We start from the raw sequence: 27,947 nt of genomic DNA on the forward strand, positions 1-27,947 counted from the left end.
GTTTCCATTAGGACCCCGCTGCCACAGGAGGGATGGACAATAGATGTCATGCAAGTTCTTTTCATAAGCATGTATGACTATATACGGAATACATGTCTACATTACATTGACGAACTGGAGCTAGTTATATATCTCCCCATGTTATAACTGTTGCATGATGAATGTCATCCGGCATAATTATCCATCACCGATCCAATGCCTACGAGTTTTTCCTACTGGTCCTTGCTACGTTACTTTGCCGCTACTGCTGTCACTGCTGCTACTGTTACTGCTAGTGCTGTCACTACTGCTACTGTTACCGTTGCTATTGTTGCTATCACACTACTTTGCTACTGAAACTTTGTTGCAGATACTAAGTCTTTCAGGTGTGGTTGAACTGACAACTCAACTGCTAATACTCGAGAATATTGTTTTATTTCCCCTTGTGTCGAATCAACAAATTTGGGTTGAATACTCTATCCTCGAAAACTGTTGCGATCCCCTATACTTGTGGGTTATCAAGACTATTTTCTGACGGCGTTGCCGGGGAGGCCTAGCTCTACTCTCTGAGTCACTTGGGATTTACGTCTGTTGATCACTATGAGTAATCCGAGAGATCCAAAAACTAAAGTCTTTCCCTCAACTACGAGGACAGGTAAGGAACTGCCATCTAGCTCTGCACTTGATTCACCTTCAGTTATGAGTAAGTTTGCGACACCACCACCTGCTAGAAATTCTGATATGTCGCATGTGCTTGATGATGCTACTTCTGCTATCCATGATGCTTGTGATGATGCTTTGCTTGATACTGCTTTTCCACTAGGTGCATTCCTTGATGCACAAATTGCTAGAGTTGCTGTTGAATGTGATGATACTTCTGAAACTGCTGAGATTATTGAAGTAGAACCTGCTATTTCACCTATTAGAACTAGCTCTCCTAGATATGAATTGCCTGATATACCTGAGGGTTATGTTATGGAGGGAGAGGTAGCTAAGGACTTTCTTGCTTGTAAGGATAGCTATGATCTTGAGAAATTACAGCGTAAGTGCAAAGAAAAATCTCTAAACGCTAGGATGAAATACGACCCGAAGCTCGCTACTTCGCCTATCTTTGTGACTGATAAGGATTATGAATTCTCTGTCGATCTTGAGTTAATCACTTTGGTCAAATCTGATCCTTTTCATGGTTATGATTCTGAAACGGTTGTAGCACATCTTACTAAGCTGCACGATATAGCCACCCTATTCACGAGTGAGGAAAAGATCCGCCACTACTATATCCTTAAGTTGTTTCCTTTCTCGCTAAAGGATGATGCTAAGACTTGGTTCACTTCTCTTGCTCCTGGTTGTGTGCGTAGTCCCCAGGATATGATCTACTACTTCTCTGAGAAATATTTTCCTACCCATAAGAAACAAGCTGCCTTGGAGGAAATATATAACTTTGTGCAAGTTGAAGAAGAGAGTCTCCCACAAGCTTGGGGGAGGCTTGTCCAGCTGCTGAATGCTTTGCCTGATCACCCTCTTGAGAAGAATGAAATACTTGATATCTTCTATAATGGACTAACCGATGCTTCTAGGGACCACCTAGATAGTTGTGCTGGTTGTGTTTTCAGGGAACGAACTGTGGAACAAACTGAGATTCTATTGAATAATATCTTGTGCAATGAGAATGCTTGGACTATTCCCGAACCACCTCCGAAGCCAACTCCGAAGAAAAGAGGTATCCTATTCCTCAGTCCTGAAGATATGCAAGAAGCCAAGAAATCTATGCAATGGAAAGGCATTAAATCTGAGGATGTTAAGAATCTACCACCTATCGAAGAGATCCATGGTCTTGATAACCCGACACAAGTAGTAGAGGTAAATTTTCTTCGTAGATTCAATGAGAGTGATATTCCTTTTGATAAACCTGCTAGCTTATGCTTAAATGAATTTGATAACTTTGTTGTCAAACAACAAAGTTTCAATGATTATGTTAGCAGACAATTGGAACAGAATGCTCGTATGCTTAGTCATTTAAGTGCTTGTGAGGATAGAAATGTCAATGATCTTTAAGCTTCTAAGTAAACATGCCTCTATGGTCACTACTCAGGTAGAACAAGTACTTGAGGCTCAAAATGACTTGCTCAGTGAGTTGAATGACAATTCTGTTAGAGTCATCACTAGAGGTGGTAGAATGACCCAGGAACCTTTATATCCTGAGGGTCATCCTAAGAGAATTGAACAAGATTCTCAAGGAGTTAGCACCGAGGCACCTAGCTAGTCATCCTAGGAAGAAAAAGAAAGATGATAGGAACTTGCAGGCTAGCAACCCCGTTGCTGTTACACCCGAGAATCCAAATGATGTCTCTGTTTCTGATGCCGAAACACAATCTGGTGATGAACATGAGCCTAATGATAATATCGATAGTGGTGTTCATGATGATGCTCAACCTAGCAATGATAAGGATGTGGAGATTGAACCAATTGATCTTGATAACCCACAACCTAAGAATAGGAGATACGATAATAACGATTTCATTGCTAGGAAGCATCGTAAAGAAAGGGAACCATGGGTTCAGAAACCTATGTCCTTTCCTCCCAAACCATCCAAAAAAAAGGATGATGAGGATTTTGAGCGATTTGTTGAAATGATTAGATCTGTCTTTATGCAAATGCATTTGACAGATATGCTCAAAATGTCTCCTTATGCTAAGTACATGAAGGATATTTGTGACCAATAAGAGAAGGATACCTGAGGTTGAGATTTCCACCATGCTCGCTAATTACACCTTCAAGGGTGGAACTCCTAAGAAACTAGGTGATCCCAGAGTGCCCACTGTACCTTGCTCCATTAAGGGAAACTACGTTAGAACTGCTTTATGCGATCTTGGAGCCGGTGTTAGTGTTATGCCTCTTTGTCTTTATCGTAGACTTGAATTGGATAAGTTGACACCCACTGAAATCTCCTTGCAAATGGCCGACAAGTCAACTGCTTTCCCTATCGGCATTTGCGAGGATGTGCCTGTTGTGGTTGCTAACGTTACTATCTTAACAGACTTTGTTATTCTGGATATTCCCGAGGATGATGCCATGGCGTTCATCCTTGGAAGACCCTTTTTAAACACTGCAGGGGCTATTATTGATTGCAACAAAGGCAATGTCACTTTCCATGTCAATGGTAATGAGCATACGTTGCACTTTCTGAAAAAACAATATCGAGTACATTGCATCAATGCTATTGAAAAAACTTCATCGATTCTTATTGGGAGCTTTGAATGCCCTATACCTACTGTTAAGATGAAGTATGATTTGCTTGTTGGGGATATGCACATCCCCATTGAGGTAACTAGTGACTATTCGAAAAATCTCCGGTTTTATGGGATTCGAAAAAAGTTTGTCAAGGAGACTTGATCAACCTCATTGACGGATTTCTTTTGATGACTATGAGATGGATGAATCTAGGAGTCACAACCCTCTGTTCCAAACTTCTATTTTCCGTTGTTTAGAAGAAAAATGATAGATTTAGCTTTAGTTTTTCCTGTTTTCTACTTCTTGCGTCCCGTAGAAAAGTGTCCCGAAAATAAAAGTTCTTCAAATGCCCTGAAAATCAAGTATGATTTTTTCTGGAATTTTTGAAAAATTATGAGATAAAGAGCTAGTCAGGGGGATGCACCAGTGGGCCACAAGCCCAGGAGGCGCGGGCACCTCCCCTGGTGGCGCCTACCAGGCTTGTGGGGCCCACGTGGCCCCCCTTCACTTATTCCAGCTCCCATCTCCTTCTCCTACCTCCAGAAAAATTCATTCTACAAGCTCAAACCCGTGTTCTTGCTCTTCTTGCTGCGATTTTAGATCTCTTTGTGCAAAGCCCCATTCACCAAACTGTTTTGGGGGAATTGTTCCTTGGTATGTGACTCCTCCATTGGTCCAATTAGTTTTTGCTCTAGTGCCTTATTCGTTGTGTATTATTGATGCCTTGGTGACCCTGTTCTTGAGCTTTGCATGCTAATTTTAGCTGGTCCCAAGTAGTTTTGATGCATGATATGGCCTCTAGGCACTTGTAGGAGTAGTTGCTATGAGTTTCGTTGAGCCTTGTTCACTTTTCCTTTGAGTCACTAAAAATTTCAGAAATTTTCGGAGAAAGAAAAGGGAAAAGATGAGGAGGTTCCTAAGAGGCTCTTCAAGCCGTGACCCCAAGGATGATGAAAATGAGAAGAAGAAACCCAAGTATCCAGTCCCCCGAGTTGCGGAAGTTCGAGCATGCTAGTGGCCAAGCGATGTGTTCTTACGTGCCACCGGTCTTTATGAGGATATTTATTACTTGGTGGAGAACGCAGGCCTTACCGCATTCATTGAAGATAAGTGTCCACAATACCTCCTCCTCAATAATATTTTCATGCAAAGCTTTAACTTCTATCCAAGAAAGAGTCCTCCTATGGTTGAGTTCAAGTTATATGATATCCCCCAGCGCATGTCACTTCAGGATTTTTGCAATGTTTGCAAATTACCTTATGTTGGAGATATTCATGAACATCGTCCACGGGACTTGGAGGATTTCATTGATACTATTGTTGTAGGAGAGGAGAGAGGAGTATCTTGCGCTAGAGTTGCTAGCATACATTTTCCCGTGCTTCGGTACTTCTCATTATTCGTGGAAAAAATTTTGATTGGCCGTGGGAAAGCTGGAGCTCTCAGCTCCCCAGATCTTGCGGTTTTGCGTGAAGCCCTTTATAATGATAAAACTCATTAGCTTGGGCGCTATAGTGGCTCAACAGTTGAACATGAACCGTACTAAAGGCGCTGTTTATGGAGGTATCTATGCTACCCGTCTTGTAGACACTTTGAGATACCTATTAGACTGCATGAGGAAGAAGAGATGCTTCTTCCTGAGAGATATCTAGATTATGATAGCATGGTTCGTCATGACTTTCTTGATAAAGATATAAATAAGAGGATGATTTATAACTTGGTATTTAGTGAGGGTACTCGTGAGACTATTTGTTAGAGCATATATCTCCATATGTGGTTTTGGTAATTGATGACAACTCCTATGGACTAATGGTTGCTTTAAGTTATATTTATAGGATTTGTCCATAGGCACTTCCTGAAGTCCATCTGTTCGGTTCAAGGAGTTTATATGATGACCAAGATGTTATTCAAGGTATTATCCAAAGAATGGTCATAGAAACACTAGGTTGACCAAGATCTCAGACAAAGAGTAAATCAAGATGATCAACACACAAAGCGTACAACACAAAGCGTACAAGATGTACCGAGAGGGATCAAGTGATCCCATGGTATGGTAAGCATTGTCCATTACGTGTTTGTGTACTAACCCATGGTATTTGTGAGACTCCTATGTGGGGGTTAGGTGTGCTTCCATTGGGCTTGCGTCAAAAGGAAGATCTCATACAACCCATGAAGGATGACGTCAAGTGGTGGTCGTCATCAAGATTGTGGTGTGCAAGTTCAAGAGGATCAACACGAATATATCATTGAAACTATTGTCAATGGTCATGTGCTGACAAGGACAACCTCATGTGCTAACAAGGACAAGATCAAGATGATCAACACACAAAGCGTACAACACAAAGCGTACAAGATGTACCGAGAGGGATCAAGTGATCCCATGGTATGGTAAGCATTGTCCATTACGTGTTTGTGTACTAACCCATGGTCTTTGTGAGACTCCTATGTGGGGGTTAGGTGTGCTTCCATTGGGCTTGCGTCAAAAGGAAGATCTCATACAACCCATGAAGGATGACGTCAAGTGGTGATTGTCATCAAGATTGTGGTGTGCAAGTTCAAGCGGATCAGCACGAATATATCATTGAAACTATTGTCAATGATCATGTGCTGACAAGGACAACCTCATGTGCTAACAAGGACAAGATCAAGATAAGCATTCCTGAGCACTACATGCTTGATTCTTGTGGATGTTCACATGGTGGACAGGACAAGATCAAGATAAGCATTCTTGAGAACTTCATGCTTGATTCTTGTGGATCTTCACATGGTGGACAAATGAAGATGAATACATAAGCTACGCTTTCCGCATTGTATATGGGAAAGCTACTTGAAGACTTCATCATGTCTTGCTTTCAGCTTGAGCCAAGAAGGAACAACAACATCATGCTCAGGTGAAAGGGCTAACTCAAAGGTATCAGTTCCTTTGACGTTAGTGGTGCGGAGTAATGATCAGCGAATAAAAGTATACACTCAAGTATGGATCATCAGTACTCTTTTATGATTCTTGAGTCCTTAGGGATCCCGCACTATTAAGAGGGGATCACAGGTTTTGTGATGAACTTGCTCAAACTACATCTTCACTTTCTGTTCAGACCACATCTCCACTACTGTGCTGTTATCTGAAAACAGAACCAGTGCCTCGGACATCCGGCCTCCTCCGGACGTCCGAGGGCCGGATGACCGACAGCTTCGGAAATCCGGAATCCTATACCAGAGAAATCAGAGCCATATAACTCGGACTTCCGGCTCTCTCCGGACGTCTGAGGCCCGGATAGCCGACCAGCTTCGGAATTCCGGAACTATGCACCAGAGAAACTTGAGCCATATAACTCGGACTTCCGGCTCCCTCCGGACGTCCGAGGGCCGGTCAAGGCTCGGACGACCGACAGGCTTCGGAAATCCGGAGCCCTACACCATAAGTACATGAGCTCTATAACTCGGATTTCCGGCTCCCTCCGGACGTCCGAGGGCCGGACGTCCGACCCTCGTCGGAAATCCGGAACCTACCACCAGTAGAAGTTGAGTTGTATAACTCGGATTTCCGGTCCTCTCCGGACGTCCGGTCGCTGTGTAATTCAAAATAGTTTCAGTCGTATCTATAGGCCTCGGACGACCGACCCCTGTCGGACGTCCGACCCCTCGTGGACGCCCGGACTTCCGACAACTGTCGGACGTCCGGACCCTGTGTGACTTAAAGTATCCCCAACGGCTGTATTTATCTCCCCACTATAAATACCCCCCTCCCACTTCGTGAGACGGTTGCCCAACACAGCCTTATCCTCATAAGAACACATTTCCACCTCACACACATTTGCTCACTCCAAATCTTAGATCCCAAGAGCATTTGTGAGCCCCTTTGATAGTTGTTCCAATCAAAAGATAGATCGTCTCCCTCTCCTTCTCTCAACCCAAGCTATTTGTGATTTGAGCAAGTTTTGAGCATTCCCCGTGATCTTGTTACTCTTGGAGGTTGGAGACTCCTAGGCGGTAGGAGTTCTTCGGAGAGGAATCAATTCGTGTGATTTCCCCCGGAAAAGTTTGTGAGGGTTTGGAAGCCACCTCAAAGGCTTATCACTAGTGGTTGAGAAACGCCTTCGTGGTGTTATCTCAAAGGGAGAATAGGGTGAGCCTTCGTGGCGTTGGTGTGCCTTCGTGGTAACATCCACCTCTCTAACGGTGACTAGCTTCCCTCCAAGGAAGTGAACATCGGGATACATCTTCGTCTCAGTGACCTTGGTTATCCTTAACCATAACTCCTCACTTGTGGTGTACTTGTGTTATTTGAGCATACATACATTGCATATTGGTTGTGCTCATTATATTGTGTTTGATATTTCTTGTACAAGATTAATCATTCAAGCATACCCTCTATATTCACACGTTCATACTTGCAGCCCTTGATATATTGTGTTGATATAGTGTGATCTAGTGTCTTGTGTTGTTCACCTACTTGTCGTGTGATATAGCTCAAGTAAGTTTGTGTAACTTACTTGTGCTTGTCAGTAACTGTATTGTGTCCATCTTGGTAGATCGTGTTGTTGATACACGTTGCAGTGCCTAGTGCATTTAGGATTTGTGCTTGACAAGTACCCTCTTAGTTTATTTCCGCATTAGGTTCAAGCCAAATCTGAAGAAGTTTTTAAATAGCCTATTCACCCCCCTCTAGGCGTCATCGAGGTCTTTTCAATTGGTATCAGAGCTAGGTCTCTCTTTAATTAGGTTTCACGACCTAGAGAGTATCGATGTCGACTATTGGATTAGTGCACAATGGCATCTTTGACTTTGATGGCACAAATTATACCCTATGGAGAATTCGTATGCTTCATCACTTTCGGGCCATGGGCCCAAATACTTTACGAATTGTTCTTGTAGGGATTGCCGACAAAAAGGATGATGCATCTTCATCTACTAATGAAATGTATCTTGATTGTGAGGCCTTTCTTGCCATTCATCGAACCATAAGTCCTGAAGTGTTTAAGTCTATCTCGACTTGCAAGTCAGCTCATGAAGTTTGGACTAAACTTGAAGATATATATGGTGGGTCCAATCTTGATGAAGACGGTATTATGATGAAGGAGTTGGTGCATGAGCTCTTCACTCTTTTCGATCTTAAAGAGTCCACCACTACTTCCATATCCGATTGCTTGCACACCTCAGCATCTTCAATCTCACAAGGTAATGACATGGTGAGTGAAGAAATATATGTTGATGAAAATGGCATAGCCTCTATGGACACGAGCATATCTAGCACCACACATAGTGTAAATTATTGTGTTGATAGGTCATGCATTTCACCTAAAGATTCCTTGACAAATGTCTGTGGTGATATGCCTGCTTCCTCGTGTCCTCTTGATCAAAATATCTTGTTTCTCCCTAGTTGCTCTATGACTAATAATTTAGGGGATATCAAGAAATATGAAGTACTTTTGACTAATGAAGAATCTGATTCACCAAAAGAATCATCATCAACTCCTCCAGTTCACATGTGCCTCATGGCAAGAGGTAATAATGAGGTATCATCTTCCCTGTGCAATAACGATGATATTTGCGATGAGGATGATGATGATGACTTGACTGAAAATATCTATGTGATCAGTAAAATTCTTCATAAAGCTAAAAATAACGCTCTTCAAAGATTCCAAGATGTTCTTGCTTACTTTGAAAATTGTAATGATTCACTTAATCATGAACAAGCTAAAAGTGAACAACTTGAACATGAACTTGAGAAGAGTCATCAAGCATGTAGAGACTTAAGATCTTCAAAAGGAGAGATTGAAGTTGCTCATGATAAACTTAAAAAGGATTTTGAGGTCCTTCTCCTTGAATGCAATAATGTCAAGGGAGAGCTCATCAAAACCTCTAAGATCTATGAGGAGCTTCAATCTACTCATGAGAAGTCTCTATTTGCTACTTACTCCTCTCATATTGTTGATGATACTTGTACATCTAACTCTACCTCATTTGAAGTATCAACATTGAAGGAGAATGTTGAGCTACGTGCTCAACTTGATTTACTAACTAGCAATTATGGGAAGTTGGAAGAAAACCATGTAATGCTCACAAGCTCTCATGCCGATCTTCTAACATCCCATAATGTGCAAAAGTTAGCTCATGAGGCTATCATCACCAAGGTAACATCAAGCGAGCCTCATGTGGACAATGGCACTACTTCTAGTCAAAGTACTATATTTCCATGTGCTAGTCCTCGTAATTCGTCTACTCATAATGTTGCTACCTCGTGTGATGAATTACTTTCCTTGCCTTGTTGCTCTAACATTGAAGCTTACACTTCCTCTAGTACTTGCATTGATACTAACCGTGCAGAGGAAATCAAAGAGCTCAAGGCCCAAGTCACTTCTTTGAAGAAATACTTGGAACAGTGTCATGAAGGGATGCCCACACTCAACAACGTCCTGTGTGAGCAAACATCTCCGAATGAAAAAAATGAGTTTGGAGTAAACTCAAACAAGAACAAGAGGGGCCTAGAACAAGTCAAGAATTCGGCCAAAATCATTTGCTTCAAGTGCAAAGTTAAAGGGCACCATGTTAGATCTTGCCCTCTCAAGACGAAGTCTCAAAGTCACAAACAACAAGGGAAGCGCCACAAACTCAATCACATATTCAACTACAAGTTGAAGGAAGGCCTCTTCCCAATAAGACCCAAGCCAACACTCCCCGAGGTGAGAAATCAACTAGGAAGAAAGCAAAGGGTAGATGTTGCTACTTATGTCGTGAGAAGGGTCACGTCGCTTCGTCTTGCACAAGAGGTAACTTATCCAACCCAATCACTATTGATGATATCTATTCCCTTGGGAAGGATAAGGTTGGCAATGTGTTTGCCAAGTTTGTTGGTACTCAAGATGGTGTCAAGAAAAGAACCATTTGGGTTGCCAAGCCTATTGTGATTAACCTCTTAGGACCCAACGTAGTTGGGGACCAACAAGCTCAAACTTGATCAATAGGTGACTTTGAAGGACATTAGATACTTGGATACATAATGAAGAATTAAGGGGTCTTCATCATTCATATTATCTCAAGCCAAGTCATTTGGATTATCGAGTTTCTATCTTATATCCAATGTGCCTCCTTGCGGTAACTTATACTTAAGTTGTTTACATTGTTAGGTGCTTGCCCCTTTGCATGTTGTGGTTTTGTACCTTGCATGCGTTTGTATATGTTGTGCTTCCAACTTGCTTATCTTGAGTAATCGAGTATGTGTATGTTGGTTTGCACATCATGTACATGTGAGTCTTGTATTGAGCCTATTTGCATCTTGTCTGTATTTTTGTTGGTTCTTGTGAGAGATTAATGGACTATCCCATTGTGGGGGAGTGATGTGCTTTGCACACCTCACGATCCTATAAATTTGTATACATGGGGAATACCACTTAGTTTTGATGCTTCAAGATTATCTAGTGTCTATGTGGTATATCTTACTCATGAGAAATTCAAATTCTATATGGTCCATTAAGTATCTCTTGTTGGTTTTAATTTGCCACTTGTCAATGTTATTGGTTTATCACATTATGGGGGAGTAATATGCTATGTGCATATTAACAACCTAGAAAATGTGTACACTTGACGCATTGCCACTTAGTGTTGATATTGTAAATTATCTTGTTCCTAGGTGGCATGTTAGCTCTACAAGTGTCATTTTCTTGCGTTTTATGGGTAAAGATGATCTTGGATATATTTGTGATCTACCAATGAGTATCATTTCAAAAATACTTCTTGTCCTTGACAATTGGTATTCCCATCATGTGATTGGAATTGCTAATCATCTTTACATTGGATTTTGTGTTTCGTTTGTCTTCCTTGCCTCTTATGAATCTATTTTTAACATGTCTAGTGTTTTTATAGATATAGAGAAAGTGATGATCCCATCGTGTGCGTTTTTTATTCAAATGCAAGTTCTATATAATGCACGTCACTTGGGGGAGCTATCCTATTCTCTTTAAAACACTCTCTTTATTCACCCATCATAAAATCATTTGATCCCCATCAAGTGTGTGTTGATGGGAGGCAAGTCTTGCTCTTTATGATGCTTTGTGCCATCATGAAAATTTGTAGAGGGCTTTGTTTGTTGAAACCTAGCTCTCTCTTGGAAACTAGATACTTCGTGTTTGTTTTCCTTCAATTGGTTTCTTGTTGCCTTCTATTTGGCATGTGTCAATGGATATCTCATTCCTTGAGGTATCTTTTAATTGATATCCTTCAAGTGATAGTTCTTTTGTTTTAGGATCTTATTATCACTTGATACCTTGTCTTTTGGTGACTTATCAACTTTGTGTTGAGTTGATTCTTGAGAGTCTTGAGCATGCGTATCTAGCTACTATATACAACTTCTTTTGCTTGCTTCCCTCCTTTGACCCAATATATAAGGGAAACTCCACCCTGTCATAAATTGGCTAAAGTGTGCATGAAATTCAAATTCATATCTATATGCACATATGTGTGTGGAGTTTGTCCTATGTATTGCTGGTTTTCTAACTCTTTGGTCCCAATGAGTTTGGGCACCATTTTGTTTGTTTTGCTGTTCCAGGAACAACTGGAGATGCATTGGATGCTCGGCTCACCTATAAGGAAGATGTTGAGACCATGTGATTATTGGAGCCAAGTTAGGATGATCAAAGAACAACTATCTACTACATCAATCCAATGTTGTCTCGGTAACAAGTATCCACTTCATGCATTCTTTTCTTGCAAAGGACCCAACCTGTCTTTTCTTTTCCAGGTTGCATCATGGCATGAATCTCTTGATTCGTTCTTGTAGTACTTGTTTGCTTTCTCAAAGCATCCGAACGATGATGTCTTACTACTAGTTGGGATGCCTTTGAGTTCGTATGTCGGAAGTTCATATTATACAATAAGAAAATATTAGGCCATGTGATATGCTTCCAAGCAAAAGATCTCATTGATATATTTATGACTTCCTGTTGGATATCTAGTTTGTTCCTTCTTGTAACAATTTTGTGTGTATATCCTTCTTTGTGGATAAATATCATCATGATTGTCTTCTACTTAGAATCTTTTACACATGAGAGAAGTTACATCTCTAATTGATATCCTCTTTTCTTTCACGTCCACCGTTACATTTCCTTTCTTCAGTTTTTGGTGGCTTCGTGAAAGAATTTGTTTTGAGTGCGTATCTTATTTTCCTACATCTTGATGCACTTTTTGGCTGTGAAGATTATTTTTCCTCATACTTGTCTTGATGAGGGTTTTGCCATTTTCAATTAGTATCCCTCCTCTTGACAAGGTTCTTACTTCCTATCTTCACAATGGGTTGTCACAAGCGTTGGTTCTTATTTTGTTTATTAGTAAGCTTGTGAACCCATTTTCTAGTATGTGTGTGTGGGAATGATATGTCTTGCACTTTGTATCTCATTTCATCAAGACTATGTTGATGAGTAATTCTCATCTTTATCTTAGTCTTCTCAAGTGCTTTGCCATGACTCATACACATTACTTTGTTTGAGCCTATTCTTAAGTTGCTTCTATTACATGTTGCTCAACCATTTGTTTTGTGCAATCGATATGCTTATTGTCTCATCTATCTTCTTGCACTCGTTGTGTGTTTTTATTAATTTTGGGGGAGCAACGATCCTATTTTGTGCACCTGTATCAAATACAAAAATCTCGTATTAGTGCACAAATCATGGGGAGCTTCTCTAGTTTTCTTGATAAAACACTGTGTTGCCTTTATCATAATATCTTCTATTCATGTGGTTCGAAGGACCATATGATTGTTTGTTCCATCAGGAATCTTTTGATTGCTTGCCTCTATTTTTGTATGTCTTTGTGGCATATGATCCTTTTATTTGCAATCTTTGGGTCCTCAATATAGTCTGTTTTCCTCCAACTACTTATCATTGTATTTGTGTATTTTTTTGCACTCATTTGCTGAGAAGTACACACTTTTTGGAGGACCACCTACTATATTGGCTTTCTAAACTTTTCGTCCATTTTGGCAATCGATGCCAATGGGGGAGAAGTTTAGAGAGTTTACTTTCTAAAATTTTAGAGGGCTTTGCTTTTATTGCGTAAGCATTTACATCTTGCACACATGCATTATTACCTTGTATGTGTGCGCTTGGTTATGCTTATCTCCTTATATAAACTCTCTTGAAGTGGTTGTCTTCAATTACCAAAATGGAGGAGATTGTTAGAGCATATATCTCCATATGTGGTTTTGGTAATTGATGACAACTCCTATGGACTAATGGTTGCTTTAAGTTATATTTATAGGATTTGTCCATAGACACTTCTTGAAGTCCATCTGTTGGGTTCAAGGAGTTTATATGATGACCAAGATGTTGTTCAAGGTATTATCCAAAGAATGGTCATAGAAACACTAGGTTGATCAAGATCTCAGACAAAAAGTAAATCAAGATGATTAACACACAAAGCGTACAACACAAAGCGTACAAGATGTACCGAGAGGGATCAAGTGATCCCATGGTATGGTAAGCATTGTCCATTACGTGTTTGTGTACTAACCCATGGTCTTTGTGAGACTCCTATGTGGGGGTTAGGTGTGCTTCCATTGGGCTTGCGTCAAAAGGAAGATCTCATACAACCCATGAAGGATGACGTCAAGTGGTGGTCGTCATCAAGATTGTGGTGTGCAAGTTCAAGCGGATCAGCACGAATATATCATTGAAACTATTGTCAATGATCATGTGCTGACAAGGACAACCTCATGTGCTAACAAGGACAAGATCAAGATGATCAACACACAAAGCGTACAACACAAAGCGTACAAGATGTACCGAGAGGGATCAAGTGATCCCATGGTATGGTAAGCATTGTCCATTACGTGTTTGTGTACTAACCCATGGTCTTTGTGAGACTCCTATGTGGGGGTTAGGTGTGCTTCCATTGGGCTTGCGTCAAAAGGAAGATCTAATACAACCCATGAAGGATGACGTCAAGTGGTGATCGTCATCAAGATTGTGGTGTGCAAGTTCAAGCGGATCAGCACGAATATATCATTGAAACTATTGTCAATGATCATGTGCTGACAAGGACAACCTCATGTGCTAACAAGGACAAGATCAAGATAAGCATTCCTGAGCATTAAATGCTTGATTCTTGTGGATGTTCACATGGTGGACAGGACAAGATCAAGATAAGCATTCTTGAGAACTTCATGTTCGATTCTTGTGGATGTTCACATGGTGGACAAATGAAGATGAATACATAAGCTAGGCTTTCCGCATTGTGTATGGGAAAGCTACTTGAAGACTTCATCATGTCTTGCTTTCAACTTGAGCCAAGAAGGAACAACAACATCAAGCTCAGGTGAAAGGGCTAACTCAAAGGTATCAGTTCCTTTGACGTTAGTGGTGTGGAGTAATGATCAGCGAATAAAAGTATACACTCAAGTATGGATCATCAGTACTCTTTTATGATTCTTGAGTCCTTAGGGATCCCGCACTATTAAGAGGGGATCACAGGTTTTGCGATGAACTTGCTCAAACTACATCTTCACTTTCTGTTCAGACCACATCTCCACTGTTGTGCTGTTATCTGAAAACAGAACCAGTACCTTGGACATCCGGCCTCCTCCGGACGTCCGAGGGCCGGATGACCGACAGCTTCGGAAATACGGAATCCTATACCAGAGAAATCAGAGCCATATAACTCGGACTTCCGGCTCTCTCCGGACGTCCGAGGCCCGGATAGCCGACCAGCTTCGGAATTCCGGAACTATGCACCAGAGAAACTTGAGCCATATAACTCGGACTTCCGGCTCCCTCCGGACGTCCGAGGGCCGGTCAAGGCTTGGACGACCGACAGGCTTCGGAAATCCGGAGCCCTACACCAAAAGTACATGAGCTCTATAACTCGGATTTTCGGCTCCCTCCGGACGTCCGAGGGCCGGACGTCCGACCCTCGTCGAAAATCCGGAACCTACCACCAGTAGAAGTTGAGTTGTATAACTCGGATTTCGGATCCTCTCCGGACGTCCGGTCGCTGTGTAATTCAAAATAGTTTCAGTCGTATCTACTGGCCTCGGACGACCGACCCCTGTCGGACGCCCGGACTTCCGACAACTGTCGGACGTCCGGACCCTGTGTGACTTAAAGTATCCCCAACGGCTGTATTTCTCTCCCCACTATAAATACCCCCCCCCCCTCCCACTTCGTGAGAGGGTTGCCCAACACAACCTTATCCTCATAAGAACACATTTCCACCTCACACACATTTGCTCACTCCAAATCTTAGATCCCAAGAGCATTTGTGAGCCCCTTTGAGAGTTTTTCCAATCAAAAGATAGATCGTCTCCCTCTCCTTCTCTCAACCCAAGCTATTTGTGATTTGAGCAAGTTTTGAACATTCCCCGTGATCTTGTTACTCTTGGAGGTTGGAGACTCCTTGGCGGTAGGAGTTCTTCGGAGAGGAATCAATTCGTGTGATTTCCCCCGGAAAAGTTTGTGAGGGTTTGGAAGCCACCTCAAAGGCTTATCACTAGTGGTTGAGAAACGCCTTCGTGGTGTTATCTCAAAGGGAGAATAGGGTGAGCCTTCGTGGCGTTGTTGTGCCTTCGTGGTAACATCCACCTCTCTAACGGTGACTAGCTTCCCTCCAAGGAAGTGAACATCGGGATACATCTTCGTCTCAGTGACCTTGGTTATCCTTAACCCTAACTCCTCACTTGTGGTGTACTTGTGTTATTTGAGCATACATACATTGCATATTGGTTGTGCTCATTATATTGTGTTGGCTATTTCTTGTACAAGATTAATCATTCAAGCATACCCTCTATATTCACACGTTCATACTTGCAGCCCTTGATATATTGTGTTGATATAGTGTGATCTAGTGTCTTGTGTTGTTCACCTACTTGTCGTGTGATATAGCTCAAGTAAGTTTGTGTAACTTACTTTTGCTTGTCAGTAACTGTATTGTGTCCATCTTGGTAGATCGTGTTGTTGATACACGTTGCAGTGCCTAGTGCATTTAGGATTTGCGCTTGACAAGTACCCTCTTAGTTTATTTCCGCATTAGGTCAAGCCAAATCAGAAGAAGTTTTTAAATAGCTTAAATAGCCTATTCACCCCCCCCCTCTAGGCGTCATCAAGGTCTTTTCACTATTACCTTGCCTTCTCCTTCTTTGTTCAATCTTCATCTAGGCAGGTACATTATTATGCCCTCGGACATCTACGTATATTGGGGCATAGCGCCACCACAGGCGCCCGTGCCCGAGCTACCAGTCGAGTACCAGGCGCCTGTTTATCAATGGGAGCCACAGGAGCTCAACCAGCAGTGGCACCCTCAGTACACTCCGGAGTACCCCGGAGACGGTTATTTCCCTCCATGGGAGTAGACCAACTTAGGCCAAAAGCCTAAACTTGGGGGAGTACGTTTTTCTCACCGACTTTATATTCATGTTCACACTTTCACTTTGTTAGTCGGTGTTCACACCTTGCCGCTGTATCATCCATGTTAGTTTATTTCTTTTTCTCGCTTTCTTCTCGTGTGTTTGTTTAGATTAAGAAAACCCAAAAAGATTTCTCGTTCTTCTTTTTGTTGGGAGCTTTCCCGTATAAATAGTTTTCTTTTTCTTTGGGTCGAGGTAGAAGACCATGGTTACAATGTTAGTGGCTCTCGCATGCATATATGTTTATCTGTCAAAGAGCCATATTACTTTGTCTTCTCCTTTGTGTTTGCTTGCAGATTCCAGCTTAGTCCAATGCACGGACACTCTCATTATGATTCACATCATTCGATCGTGCAAGTGAAAGGCAATAATGACGATATATGATGAAGTGACTGAGCCTGGAAAAGCTAGTATGAACTCGATCTATTTTGTTTTTGTAAATATGACTAGCTCATCGTTTCTAATTCAGCTTTGTTATGAGAGAATCATGTTTGCAGTGACAACTTAGAGATCATAGTTTCTGATGCCATGCTTAATTAGCTAAGAGCTTATAATGGTTTGTCTTGGATGCCAACATGAATCCAAAATGATTATGATGTAGTATGATAGGATGGTATCCTCCTTTGAATGATTCGAGTGGCTTGACTTGGCACATGTTCACGCATGTAGTTGAAACAAAATCAACATAGCCTCTATGATATTCATGTTTATGGTGATTTATGTCCTACTCATGCTTGTACTCAATGTTGGTTAATTTCAATGCATTTTGATGACTGTTGTCGCTCTCTAGTTGGTCGCTTCCCAATCTTTTGCTAGCCTTCACTTGTACTAAGCGGGAATACTGCTTGTGCATCCACTTCCATAAACCCAAAGTTGTTCCATATGAGTCCACCATACCTACCTATATGTGGTATCTACCTGTCGTTCCAAGTAAATTTGCATGTGTCACTCTCTAAACCTTCAAGTAATAATCTGTTTTGCATGCCCGAACCGCTCATGTGGTGACAAGGGGCGATCAGTATCTTCCATGTTAGGCGTGTTATCCTCGATATGTGTTTATTCACTATCATTCACGAGAAAGGGGCCGGTAATTGGAATGCCCAGTTCCATGCTCAAATCAAAAAGATAATTGCAAACAAAACTCCCCCTGGATTGTTGTTGGTATGGATGGCACCCGAGTATTTGGCTAGCCATGGAGTGTGATTGATCGGTGGTGGGGGAGTCAAAACTTTACTTTTCTATTTGGGAACCGCCTATAGTATGTGTAGCATGAAAGATGGTGAAAACTCTTGGTCATCACGTTGACAATGAAAGCATGCCACCCAAAATTATTTATCTCTGTTTTAAAAGATTGAGCTCCCGCACCTCTGCAAATCAATGCTTCCCTCTGCGAAGCGCCTATCTATTTATGTTTTTGTTGAGTCATCCTCTTCTTTCAAAATGCACCAATTAGAGAGCACCTCGGTCATTTTTATGATTTGCTATTGATTGTTATTGAGTATGACTGTGACTGGATCTTCTTTGCCATGAATTACAATGTTCAGTCAGCCCTTGGTCTTTGAAGGTGCTCTACATTCTATGTTTTGCGGTCTCAGAAAGAGCTAGCGAGATACCACCAGTTCATATTGCTTCATGATTGTTTTGATTGAAGTGTTGACGTTTGAAACTCATTATTATTGCTCGCTAGTTGATTATGCCATTGATATGAGTACATCTTGAGACCTAAATGTCATTGCTTATGTGGTTTGCTTTTGATCTTGCTGAAAATCTGAATATGAGTTAGACATAATTACAGCAACAAGATCAAACAGAGTTCGTAAAAGTTTTTGTTTTGTCTCTTTCAGTTGGTCAACTGAATTGCTTGAGGACAAGCAAGGTTTTAAGCTTGGGGGAGTTGATACGTCTCCACCGTATCTATTTTTCCAAACTCTTTTGCCCTTGTTTTGGACTTTAATTTGCATGATTTGAATGGAACTAACCCGGACTAACACTGTTTTCAGCAGAATTGTCATGGTGTTGTTTTTTGCGCATAAATAAAAGTTCACGAAATGATCTGGAAATTTACGAGGATTTTTTGTGGAATATATAAAAAATACTAGCGCAAGAATCAACCAGAGGCATGAAGCGGGAGAAACCATTTGGTCTGATGAACCATACTGTCATTTATCGAGCAGTCGGTCAGATGTATGTGAAAAATAATGAAATGTAGAGACTTTCTTCTGCTGGGCTTGAGGATTATAATCGAAGACTAGCTTAAAAATTGATAATACATGCCATGATCTTACTTTTTCTTTTTGCATTCAGGAGAGTAAAATGGGGTCTTCCAAAGATTCGATCACATAGCTACACAAGCATACAATTTAGCGGGCCTTGCTTGCCAAGTTACCAGGCGACTCATAGCTTTTCTAAATATTACTGCTCCTAGTATAAAGTCTGCAAGCCGAAAGACAATTAATCTCAGTAGAAATGCAACAAGCAAGTTAATCTAAAGAAGCTGCCTTGCACTGCTATTACTGACCAAGCCACCAATGCATAATTACTGAACACTAGTGATGAATTACAGCAGATGCAATGGTTCCGAGAAACACCAGGACATCCTGTATTGACGGACTATGCTGAGAAGCCAGAGACGTTTGGTAGGCAGCACCTGCAACGAATTCCAGAAACTTCAGTGTACCAGATTGGGTGGATATATTGGGACATTGTGGAACAAACTGAAATTTTGGTTGGGACCTTCGGCTTAAATTCGAAGAAACTTTGGCCAACACCATGGATGATATTTCAGGATAACAAACAAGAAAATGTGTCACAAAAGCACAGACGGAGATCTGATAGCCAGCTTTCACATTGCATCAGACGCATCCAACATGGCACAAACAAGGAATCTTGGTGCCGCGCGTGCCTGAATTAAGTGAGCAGGGGGCATACTGACGGTGTGATACATACAGCAACCTGAATCGATTTGGAGCATCATCCGCGACAGACACGTCTTAAGCAGATTGGGGATTATACAACAGTGAGCATATGAGCGTCATTCATGTTCATCTGTGAGAAGACATATGTTTGATAGTACTTTCAGGATTGGCTTGCATACCGTATTTTTTTCCTTGGCTATGAAAATTACTCCCTCTGTCCTAAAATAACTCTCTAAACTTATTTTGGGACAGAGGAAGTATGTAATTATATAGGTTTGGAAGGACTGTTGTATGGAACAAGTGCTGAATTGAATGGCTATAGTCCACACATAATATCTGATGCACCATAGTGTTGTTTATCGAGCACTTGGTCAGAGGTGTCTAAAAAATAACAAAATGTAGGGACTTTCTTCTGCTTGGAATGGGATTGAGGGTTGCAATGAAAGGCTAGCTTAACAACCGATGAATTTGTCAATCACGCTGTAGTTTATATTCAGGAAAAGTATGTCGTATTCTTAATTTTATTTGTTAATTCAGGAGAGGAAAAAGGGATCTATGTTGAGAAGCCGGACAGTGACGTTCAGTAAACAGCAGCACTGCCACGAATTTCAGAAAGTCCATCATACAAACAAAAATATCAGTTCACTAACTTCCACAGTATACTACTCCTAGATTGTGGCATTAGCATGACAGGGGAGTAACCAAGGTATGCCATTAGATGGAACAATCTGAAGATTTGGTTCAGACTTTCAGCTTAAATTTCAAGAAACTCTGACAGTAACCATGGATGTCGCCAAAGAAACCATCCGTTGATATTTCAGGTTTGCAAACAACAAAATGAATCTCAAAGGCACAAAAACGGAGAGCTGGTAGACAAGTTTGATTCAGATTGCTGATGACAACAAGATGGTAGCATCAGACACTGCAGCATAACATTAGCTGGAACACCAGATCAGTCACCACACAACACATGCTGAGAAGAAGGAGCAAAGAACAGAAACTCTACAGCTGCAGACCAGAGTAGAGACACACTGGGAAGGAAGCAGACGAATGTTAGGCCCTCTCTCCCCTGATGCGGCGGGCGAGCTGGATGTCCTTGGGCATGATGGTGACGCGCTTGGCATGGATGGCGCAGAGGTTGGTGTCCTCGAAGAGCCCGACGAGGTAGGCCTCGGCGGCCTCCTGGAGGGCAGAGACGGCGGAGCTCTGAAAGCGGAGGTCGGTCTTGAAGTCCTGCGCGATCTCTCGCACGAGGCGTTGGAAGGGCAGCTTGCGGATGAGCAGTGTTAGATAAGTCTTTAACACGTGTGTACCATAACAATAGGATCTAGGGGTTACCCACGTTGGCCACTTCAGCCACTTGTATAGAACGTGGGACTCTCTCCTATATATACATCACACTTCTAATCTATTGATCATCAAGGGAAGTTACACATTCCAACTTGGTATCAGTCTCCAGGTTCCCCTATGGCCGACCGCGACGCCGCCTCTGCCTCCTCCTCCTCCGCTGCACCGATCTCAGGCTCGACGCCGGCCTCGGACACCTCTCTGGCGACCAACGCCGCCCACACCGTCGCCTCCTCTCCTACGGTACCGCCTCCCCCGTTCTTCTTCCAGGGTTCCTCCCCTACCTCCGGATCTCACTTTGCTCCCCTCTTCACCACCCGCCGCCACCGCCGCCGCCGGCCACAACCCAACCACGCCACCCCATCTTCTCCGACCATATCACAAATCACATCAAGTTCCACCTCAACCCCGCCGATCACAACTACCACAAGTGGAAATCATTCTTCCTCATGGTCTTGATCCGCTATGGGGTCCTTTATCTCATCGAACACCCTCCTCCACCAAACGCCGACGCTGCCTACTTGGAACTCGACGCCCACGTTGCCCTCTGGCTCTATGCCACCCTCGTGGATCCCATGATCGACCATGTTGTCGGCGCCACCACCACCTACTCCATCTGGAAGAAGATTAAAGACTTCTTCCTCGCCAATCGCGCTGATCGGTTCATGGTTCTCAACTGTCCGTACCGCAACCTCAAACAAGGCGATCTATCCGTCTCCGAGTACGCGCACCGCATGAAGCTCCTCACCGACGGTCTCGCCGACATCGACCACGCCGTCAGCGAAACCGACCTCACCACCCAGTTCCTTCATGGTCTCGACACGATCCGCGTCATCCTCGGTGATCAAGAGCTCCCCTTCGACATTGTCCTCTCTTGGGTGGTGCTTGCGGAGGAGTCGCAGGCGCAACGCGCCGCCGAGGAGAGCGCCTTCGCCTTCCCTGGTGGTGATCGCGCCCAACCCGCCGGCTCCGAGTCTGGCGCCCGTGGATCCAACGAGCGTGCACCCTCCACTGGACAGCCGGATCGCTCCTCCTCCGATCGCCTCCAAGGACATCCCCACCCTCCTCATCAGCCCGCCGGCCGTGGTCGCGGCGATGGTGATCGTGGTCGCGGACGTGGTCGTGGCCGTGGACGTGGCCGCCACGACTCCTCCGGGCGCTCCCAGCCTCCCCTACCGGCGTTCTCTCCCTTCACCGGGTAGTTCGCCCCGTATGGCATGGCCCTGCCCTCGCCGCGCCCTGGATGGATTCCCCCCAATGCCGCCGGCGTTTTGGGACCCCGCCCCGGTGCCCATGCTCACGCCTACGCCATGTACCCCACTCCGACGCCACCAGCACCCTATCAGCCCCCGCCACCATCGTGGGAGCACCTCGCCATGCTCAACGCCACCTTCAGCAACTCCGGCATCAACACGCCTCCCGCCCCCGAGTGGTACATGGACAGCGGCGCTTCTTCTCACGTCACCGGAAACCCAGGTACCTTGACCTCGTCTAGTCGTTCATTACAGCATGTTCCTACTAGCATTCTCGTTGGCAATGGACAACACCTACCCATCACAGCCACCGGATCCACCCTCCTCCATCCCCACAACTTTCGCCTCACCGACATACTGGTCTCTCCCACCGTAGTCACTAGCCTCATCTTCGTTCGCAAATTTTCCAAAGATAACTCATGCTCTGTTGAATTTTTTCCCTGTGGTTTTCTTGTGAAGGATCTTCGCACTCGTCAGGTCCTCATGATCTCCGCTAGCTCCGGCGAGCTCTACCCCTTCCTCGGCAACAAACCAGCTCCCGTGTCGACTCTCCTCACCACCACCTGGATTTGTGGCATCGCCGCCTTGGCCATCCTCTCCGCCATCTCCAATGATTTTCTTAGTACTTGTAATAAAGCTCCACATTCCCCATGTACTGCTTGCCAACTAGGGCGACAGCCACGGCTCCCCTTTCCTTCCTCTCATAGCCAAACATTTGCTCCTTTTGATTTAATTCATTGTGATCTATGGACATCACCCATTGTAAGTTTCTCCGGCTTTCAATATTATCTTGTCATTCTTGACGATTACACACACTACTCATGGACGTTTCCTCTACGCAACAAATCCGATACTTCCACTGTACTCCAACGATTTTTCACATTTGTTCATACACAATTCCATGTGATCATCAAAAGTATGCAATGTGACAATGGTGGCGAATTCATCAACACCTCTCTCCGTTCCTTCTTTTCCAACAACGCCATCGCTTACCGCTTCTCATGCCCACACACATCCCCTCAAAACGGCAAAGCAGAACGGCTAATCCGCACGACAAATGACATTGTACGCACTCTCCTTCTCCAAGCCACCCTTCCACCTCCCTTTTGGGTCGAAGCTCTACACACTGCCACATATCTACTGAACCGCCGCCCATCTCGCGCCATTACACCATACACACCATACTATCTTCTCCACGGCGTCCAACCGGCTCCAACCTTCGCGTCTTTGGGTGCTTATGCTTTCCTAATCTCCACGCCACCATGGATCACAAACTAGCGCCTCGGTCCTCCCCATGTGTTTTCCTCGGTTACCCACTCGAGCACAAGGGGTACAGGTGCTACGATCTCACCTCGCGCCGTGTCATCGTTTCCAGACACGTTGTCTTTGACGAAACGACCTTTCCCTACCGCTCCCCCACACCCGGCTACACCACCCCCGCGTCCACAGAAAATCCCCATGCAGATCCAACCCAACCAACGGTTTCCATCCACCCACCACCACCTACCTCGTCCGGGCCCCACCCATCATTCCCAGATCCACCTCGTGCTCCACCACCTCCCGCGTCCGCCGCTGCCACGCGCCCCTCCCCACCTGCCGCGCATGATACTCCCGCCCGATCCGCCTCGGCCTCCTTGCCCGTGTCGCCCGGCACGTCCCCTGCCTCACCTGCCATGCCCGTTTCTTCTGCCCACACCGTATCTTCTGGCTCCACCTCCACTTCCTCGCCTGATTCGCCTGCCACCCGTACTGCCGGCCCCGCCGAATCCTCCTCCACTTCCGTGCCGGCCACTACCCTCGCGCCACGCCTCCCCCCACATGCCGTTCCCGTACAGCCACCCCAGAACGTACACCGCATGTCCACCAGGACCAAAACTGGCTATCTCATGCCAAAAAGATTGTTCGTTGCCACCACCACTAACACACACATCTCACCCATACCACCCACTTACCGCTCCGCCCTCAAAGATCCCCATTGGCAACAAGCTATGTTAGAAGAATATCATGCTCTAATGGATAACTCTACTTAGTCCTTGGTGCCTAAGCCTGGAGGTGTCAACATCGTCACGGGAAAGTGGATCTTTCGTCATAAGTTCCACCCTGATGGCTCTCTGGCTCGCTACAAAGCTAGATGGGTCGTCCGCAGCTTCACTCAGCAAGAGGGCATCGACTATGGAGAAACGTTTAGTCCGGTTGTGAAACCGGCCACTATTCGTGTGGTGCTCAGCATTGCCACTTCTCAGTCATGGCCCATCCACCAGCTCGACGTCAAGAATGCCTTTTTGCATGGTGATCTACATGAGACGGTCTATTGCTCCCAACCTTCCGGGTTTGTGGATCCTTCCCGACCAAACCATGTATGTCTCCTTCGCAAGTCCTTATACGGTCTCAAGCAAGCTCCACGCACATGGTTCCTTCGCTTCCAAGCTTTTCTGCTCTCCTTAGGTTTCGTGGCATCCAAGAGCGACTCCTCCCTCTTCATCATGCAACGCGGCTCCCACCTTGCTTACCTCCTTGTCTACGTTGATGACATTATACTCACGGCTAGCTCACCCACCATTCTCACTGCCATCATCACCTCGTTAAAATCCGAGTTTTCCATGTCTGATCTTGGTCCCCTCCATCACTTTTTAGGCATCAACGTCACCACCAACCACTCGGGGCTCTTTTTGTGCCAGCAGCAATACACCCTCGAGATCCTTGACCGCGCCAACATGCTCAACTGCAAACCCGTCTCTACACCGATCGACACTACCTCTAAGGCCTCCTCCCACGATGGTCATCTCCTCTCCAATCCCACCAAATACCGCAGCCTTGCCGGTGCTCTCCAATACCTAACTCTCACCAGGCCAGATATCGCTTATGTCGTTCAACAAGTCTGCCTATTCATGCATGCTCCACGTGACAGTCACATGCAGCTCGTCAAGCGCATTCTTCACTACCTTCACGGCACTTCCCACTACGGTATTCAGCTATACAAATCTTCCTTGCGCGATCTCATCGCCTATACCGACGCCGACTGGGCTGGCTGCCCGACACACGTAAGTCCACTTCCGGATTTTGTGTGTTTCTCGGCTCAAACATCATCTCATGGTCTTCCAAACGGCAATCCACCATCTCTCGCTCCATTGCCGAAGCGGAATACCGAGGCGTGGCAAACTGTGTGGCCGAAGCTTGCTGGTTGCGTCAGCTCCTTCATGAGCTGCATCTCCCTCCCACTCGAGCCACCGTTGTATATTGTGACAATATTAGCGCGTCATACCTCGCCACCAACCCGGTGCAACATCAGCGCACGAAACACATTGAGATCGATCTCCACTTTGTTCGTGATCGGGTGGCTCTCGGCGAGGTTCGCGTTCTTCATGTGCCATCAAGCTCACAGTTCGCCGACGTCTTCATCAAGGGGCTTCCATCTACCGTGTTCAATAACTTTCGGTCCAGCCTAAACATCCTTCCAAATGGTGTTCCGGCTGAGGGGGGGTGTTAGATAAGTCTTGTAACACTTGTGTACCACAACAATAGGATCTAGGGGTTACCCACGTTGGCCACTTCAGCCACTTGTATAGAACGTGGGACTCTCTCCTATATATACATCACACTTGTAATCTATTGATCATCAAGGGAAGTTACACATTCCAACTAGCAGCTCCGTGCTCTTCTGGTACTTGTGGATCTCCCGGAGCGCCACGGTGCCCAGGCGGAAGCGGTGCGGCTTCTTGACGCCCCCCGTGGTCGGGGCCGACTTGCGCGCCGCCTTGGTCGCCAGCTGCTTCCGCGGCGCCTTGCCGCCGGTCGACTTCCTCGCCGTCTGCTTCGTGCGGGCCATCGGGGCGAGGGGTGGGAGGTTTGGCAGATTGGTGGGTTGCTCGGGAGATTTTGGGGGTGTTTCTTTCCAGATACTTTTTGGTGGAGGGACTAAAAAAAAGTCTCTTTTAGTCCCATGTGAAAGAAACATGAGGGACTTCTAGGGACTAAAAGAAGAAGTCCCTATGGGAGGGACTTTTTGGAACTTTTTTGGCACTTCTTCCAACAGTGCCCCTACTTTTAGCATGTCATTTAATAACTTCTAGTACATTACTAGGGGTAACATGGTCTTTTTGCATGTCATTTAATGACCTCTAGTCCATGTTTAGTCCTTGAAAAGTAACAGGTAGGGACTAGAGACTTTTTAGTTGGGACTAAAAAAAGTCCTAGGACTTTTTAAAGAAACAAGACCTTTGGGGACTGGGGGCGGATGGAGGATGGATTGAAGCCGCTTCGGGGAGCGTTTTAAGGAGAAGAAGGAGGGAGGGAGGCGGCGGTGTGTTTCAGGACGGGAGGTGGGTTTCCACTTTTGAGCGTTGGATCCGCAGGAAGTGGACAGTAGGGATTCGGTATCACGCGGATCGCGGGGGCGTGATCCGTGGCGTGGGGGTTTCTGCGTTTCTACTGGTTGGTTGGCTGCTAGCTGGGCCAGGCTTGGTCATCGTGCTTCATGTTCGCGGCTGAATTTGAGCTGACTCATCATGTCCCTTGCAGATTATTGTTTTTCTTCTGTGAGAACCTTGAAGTTTATGTTTGTGCTTTAATGTGAATTACCGATGGCTTCCGTCGTCCCGTCGTCGGCATTTTTGCACAGAAGTCCCTCCATTTTTGGGTATTTAATCCGCAGTCCCGGTTTGAGTGGATATCTCGGAAAAAATGTTTCATTTTTGCAAGAAATCCCTTGCATCTGTAAAAATTCAACTCGCAATCCTTTGTTTGATCTTATCCAAACGCTCTCTTTCCAGCCGCGACGGAGCAGGAGAAGGTGAGGAGCGGCGCCCTTGTCGGCGAAGTGGCAGACGGCTACATCCATGAAGGAAGAGAAGGTAGACGTCATGGGGCGCTTGCTTGGGTAAGGGAGGCCACCCTTGTTGAGCGAGGAAGGGGAAGAGAGAGGTCGTCGCGGGCGGAGCTTCTGGCGGTGGAGGAGATCCTTACCGACGGGGGTCACTGGCGTCGAGGTGGCAATGTGAGGCCGGGGTCGGGCACTGGCTCTCCCGATCCAGACGGGATCGAGCCGAGGCCTCGATGGGATGGAAGGAAAAGGAATTGTAAAGCAAGTAGTAACGACAAGGAAAACAACCCAATTGGTCCACAACGCCATCCTGCCGGAGACACGGACGTCGATCTGGACCAACGGCTGGCGGATCCCGCTGGTCCCTGTGGCTGGCGTTACAACGGCGAGCGACGGTGTCCCCATCGAGCTTGACCAGAAAGTGGATCGAGGGATAGAGGAAAAACTTGATGGACTGACACATGAGACCGTCAATGGCTAAAAGAGTCAGCATCCCTTCCTCCTCTACTCTTCCATAAGCTTCTCAGGATTAGCATAATCTAAATATTTCGGTGCTCAAAACTCTACAAAATATCTTGGAAAATTACACGATTTTACTACTTATATAATACTTCCTATGTCAACTAATATTCTAATATGGGGAAAAGGTATGTTTAAATTGTTAATATATTGTTGTGTCTAAAATGAAAATTCCAAACAAAAACAGAGTCACGGTTTGTATTTGTGATGAATAATTGAAGTTTCAATTGGCAAATTTAAACTACGGTTTCTAAAATACATTGTGCTTTATAGGCTAGCCGCATGTAATCCATCAACTAAATGTACTACAATTTTACAAGTGCAACCAACGTTCAAATTTATTTGATTTTGAATTAACAAGGTTGACTATACATTATATGTTTTCAATAGCTTGATTTGAACATAGTAGAATTGTTAATCCGTTGCAGCGCACGGACACTTTCTTACTCTAGATGACGAGCCACCAACCATGCCCCGATGACCCGTGGTGTGTAGACAAT

General features: G+C 44.7%; 1 protein-coding gene across 1 annotated transcript; it reads right to left on the reverse strand.

Moving 5' to 3' along the window:
• Window positions 1–20,562: 20,562 nt before the first annotated feature.
• On the reverse strand, window positions 20,563–25,936 carry LOC123406088 (histone H3.2-like). The gene is made up of 2 exons (XM_045099579.1): window positions 25,750–25,936; window positions 20,563–20,805 (listed from the first exon to the last, which is right to left on the reverse strand). The coding sequence occupies exons 1-2, from the start codon at window positions 25,933–25,935 to the stop codon at window positions 20,563–20,565; spliced, it is 429 nt and encodes a 142-aa protein (XP_044955514.1). The 5' UTR covers window position 25,936.
• Between the last annotated feature and the right edge of the window lie 2,011 nt (window positions 25,937–27,947).

The sequence above is a fragment of the Hordeum vulgare genome, chromosome 6H, assembly GCF_904849725.1.
Source record: "Hordeum vulgare subsp. vulgare chromosome 6H, MorexV3_pseudomolecules_assembly, whole genome shotgun sequence".
Classification (NCBI taxonomy): Eukaryota; Viridiplantae; Streptophyta; class Magnoliopsida; order Poales; family Poaceae; genus Hordeum; species Hordeum vulgare.

Bases quoted from the DNA above. Each gene is read 5' to 3' on its own strand.
- LOC123406088 (XM_045099579.1), bottom strand. From the start codon at position 25,935: ATGGCCCGCACGAAGCAGACGGCGAGGAAGTCGACCGGCGGCAAGGCG. The intron at 20,806-25,749 runs GTTGGAATGTGT...CACGTGTTAAAG, and splicing joins AGAAGAGCACGGAGCTGCTA to ACTTATCTAACACTGCTCAT.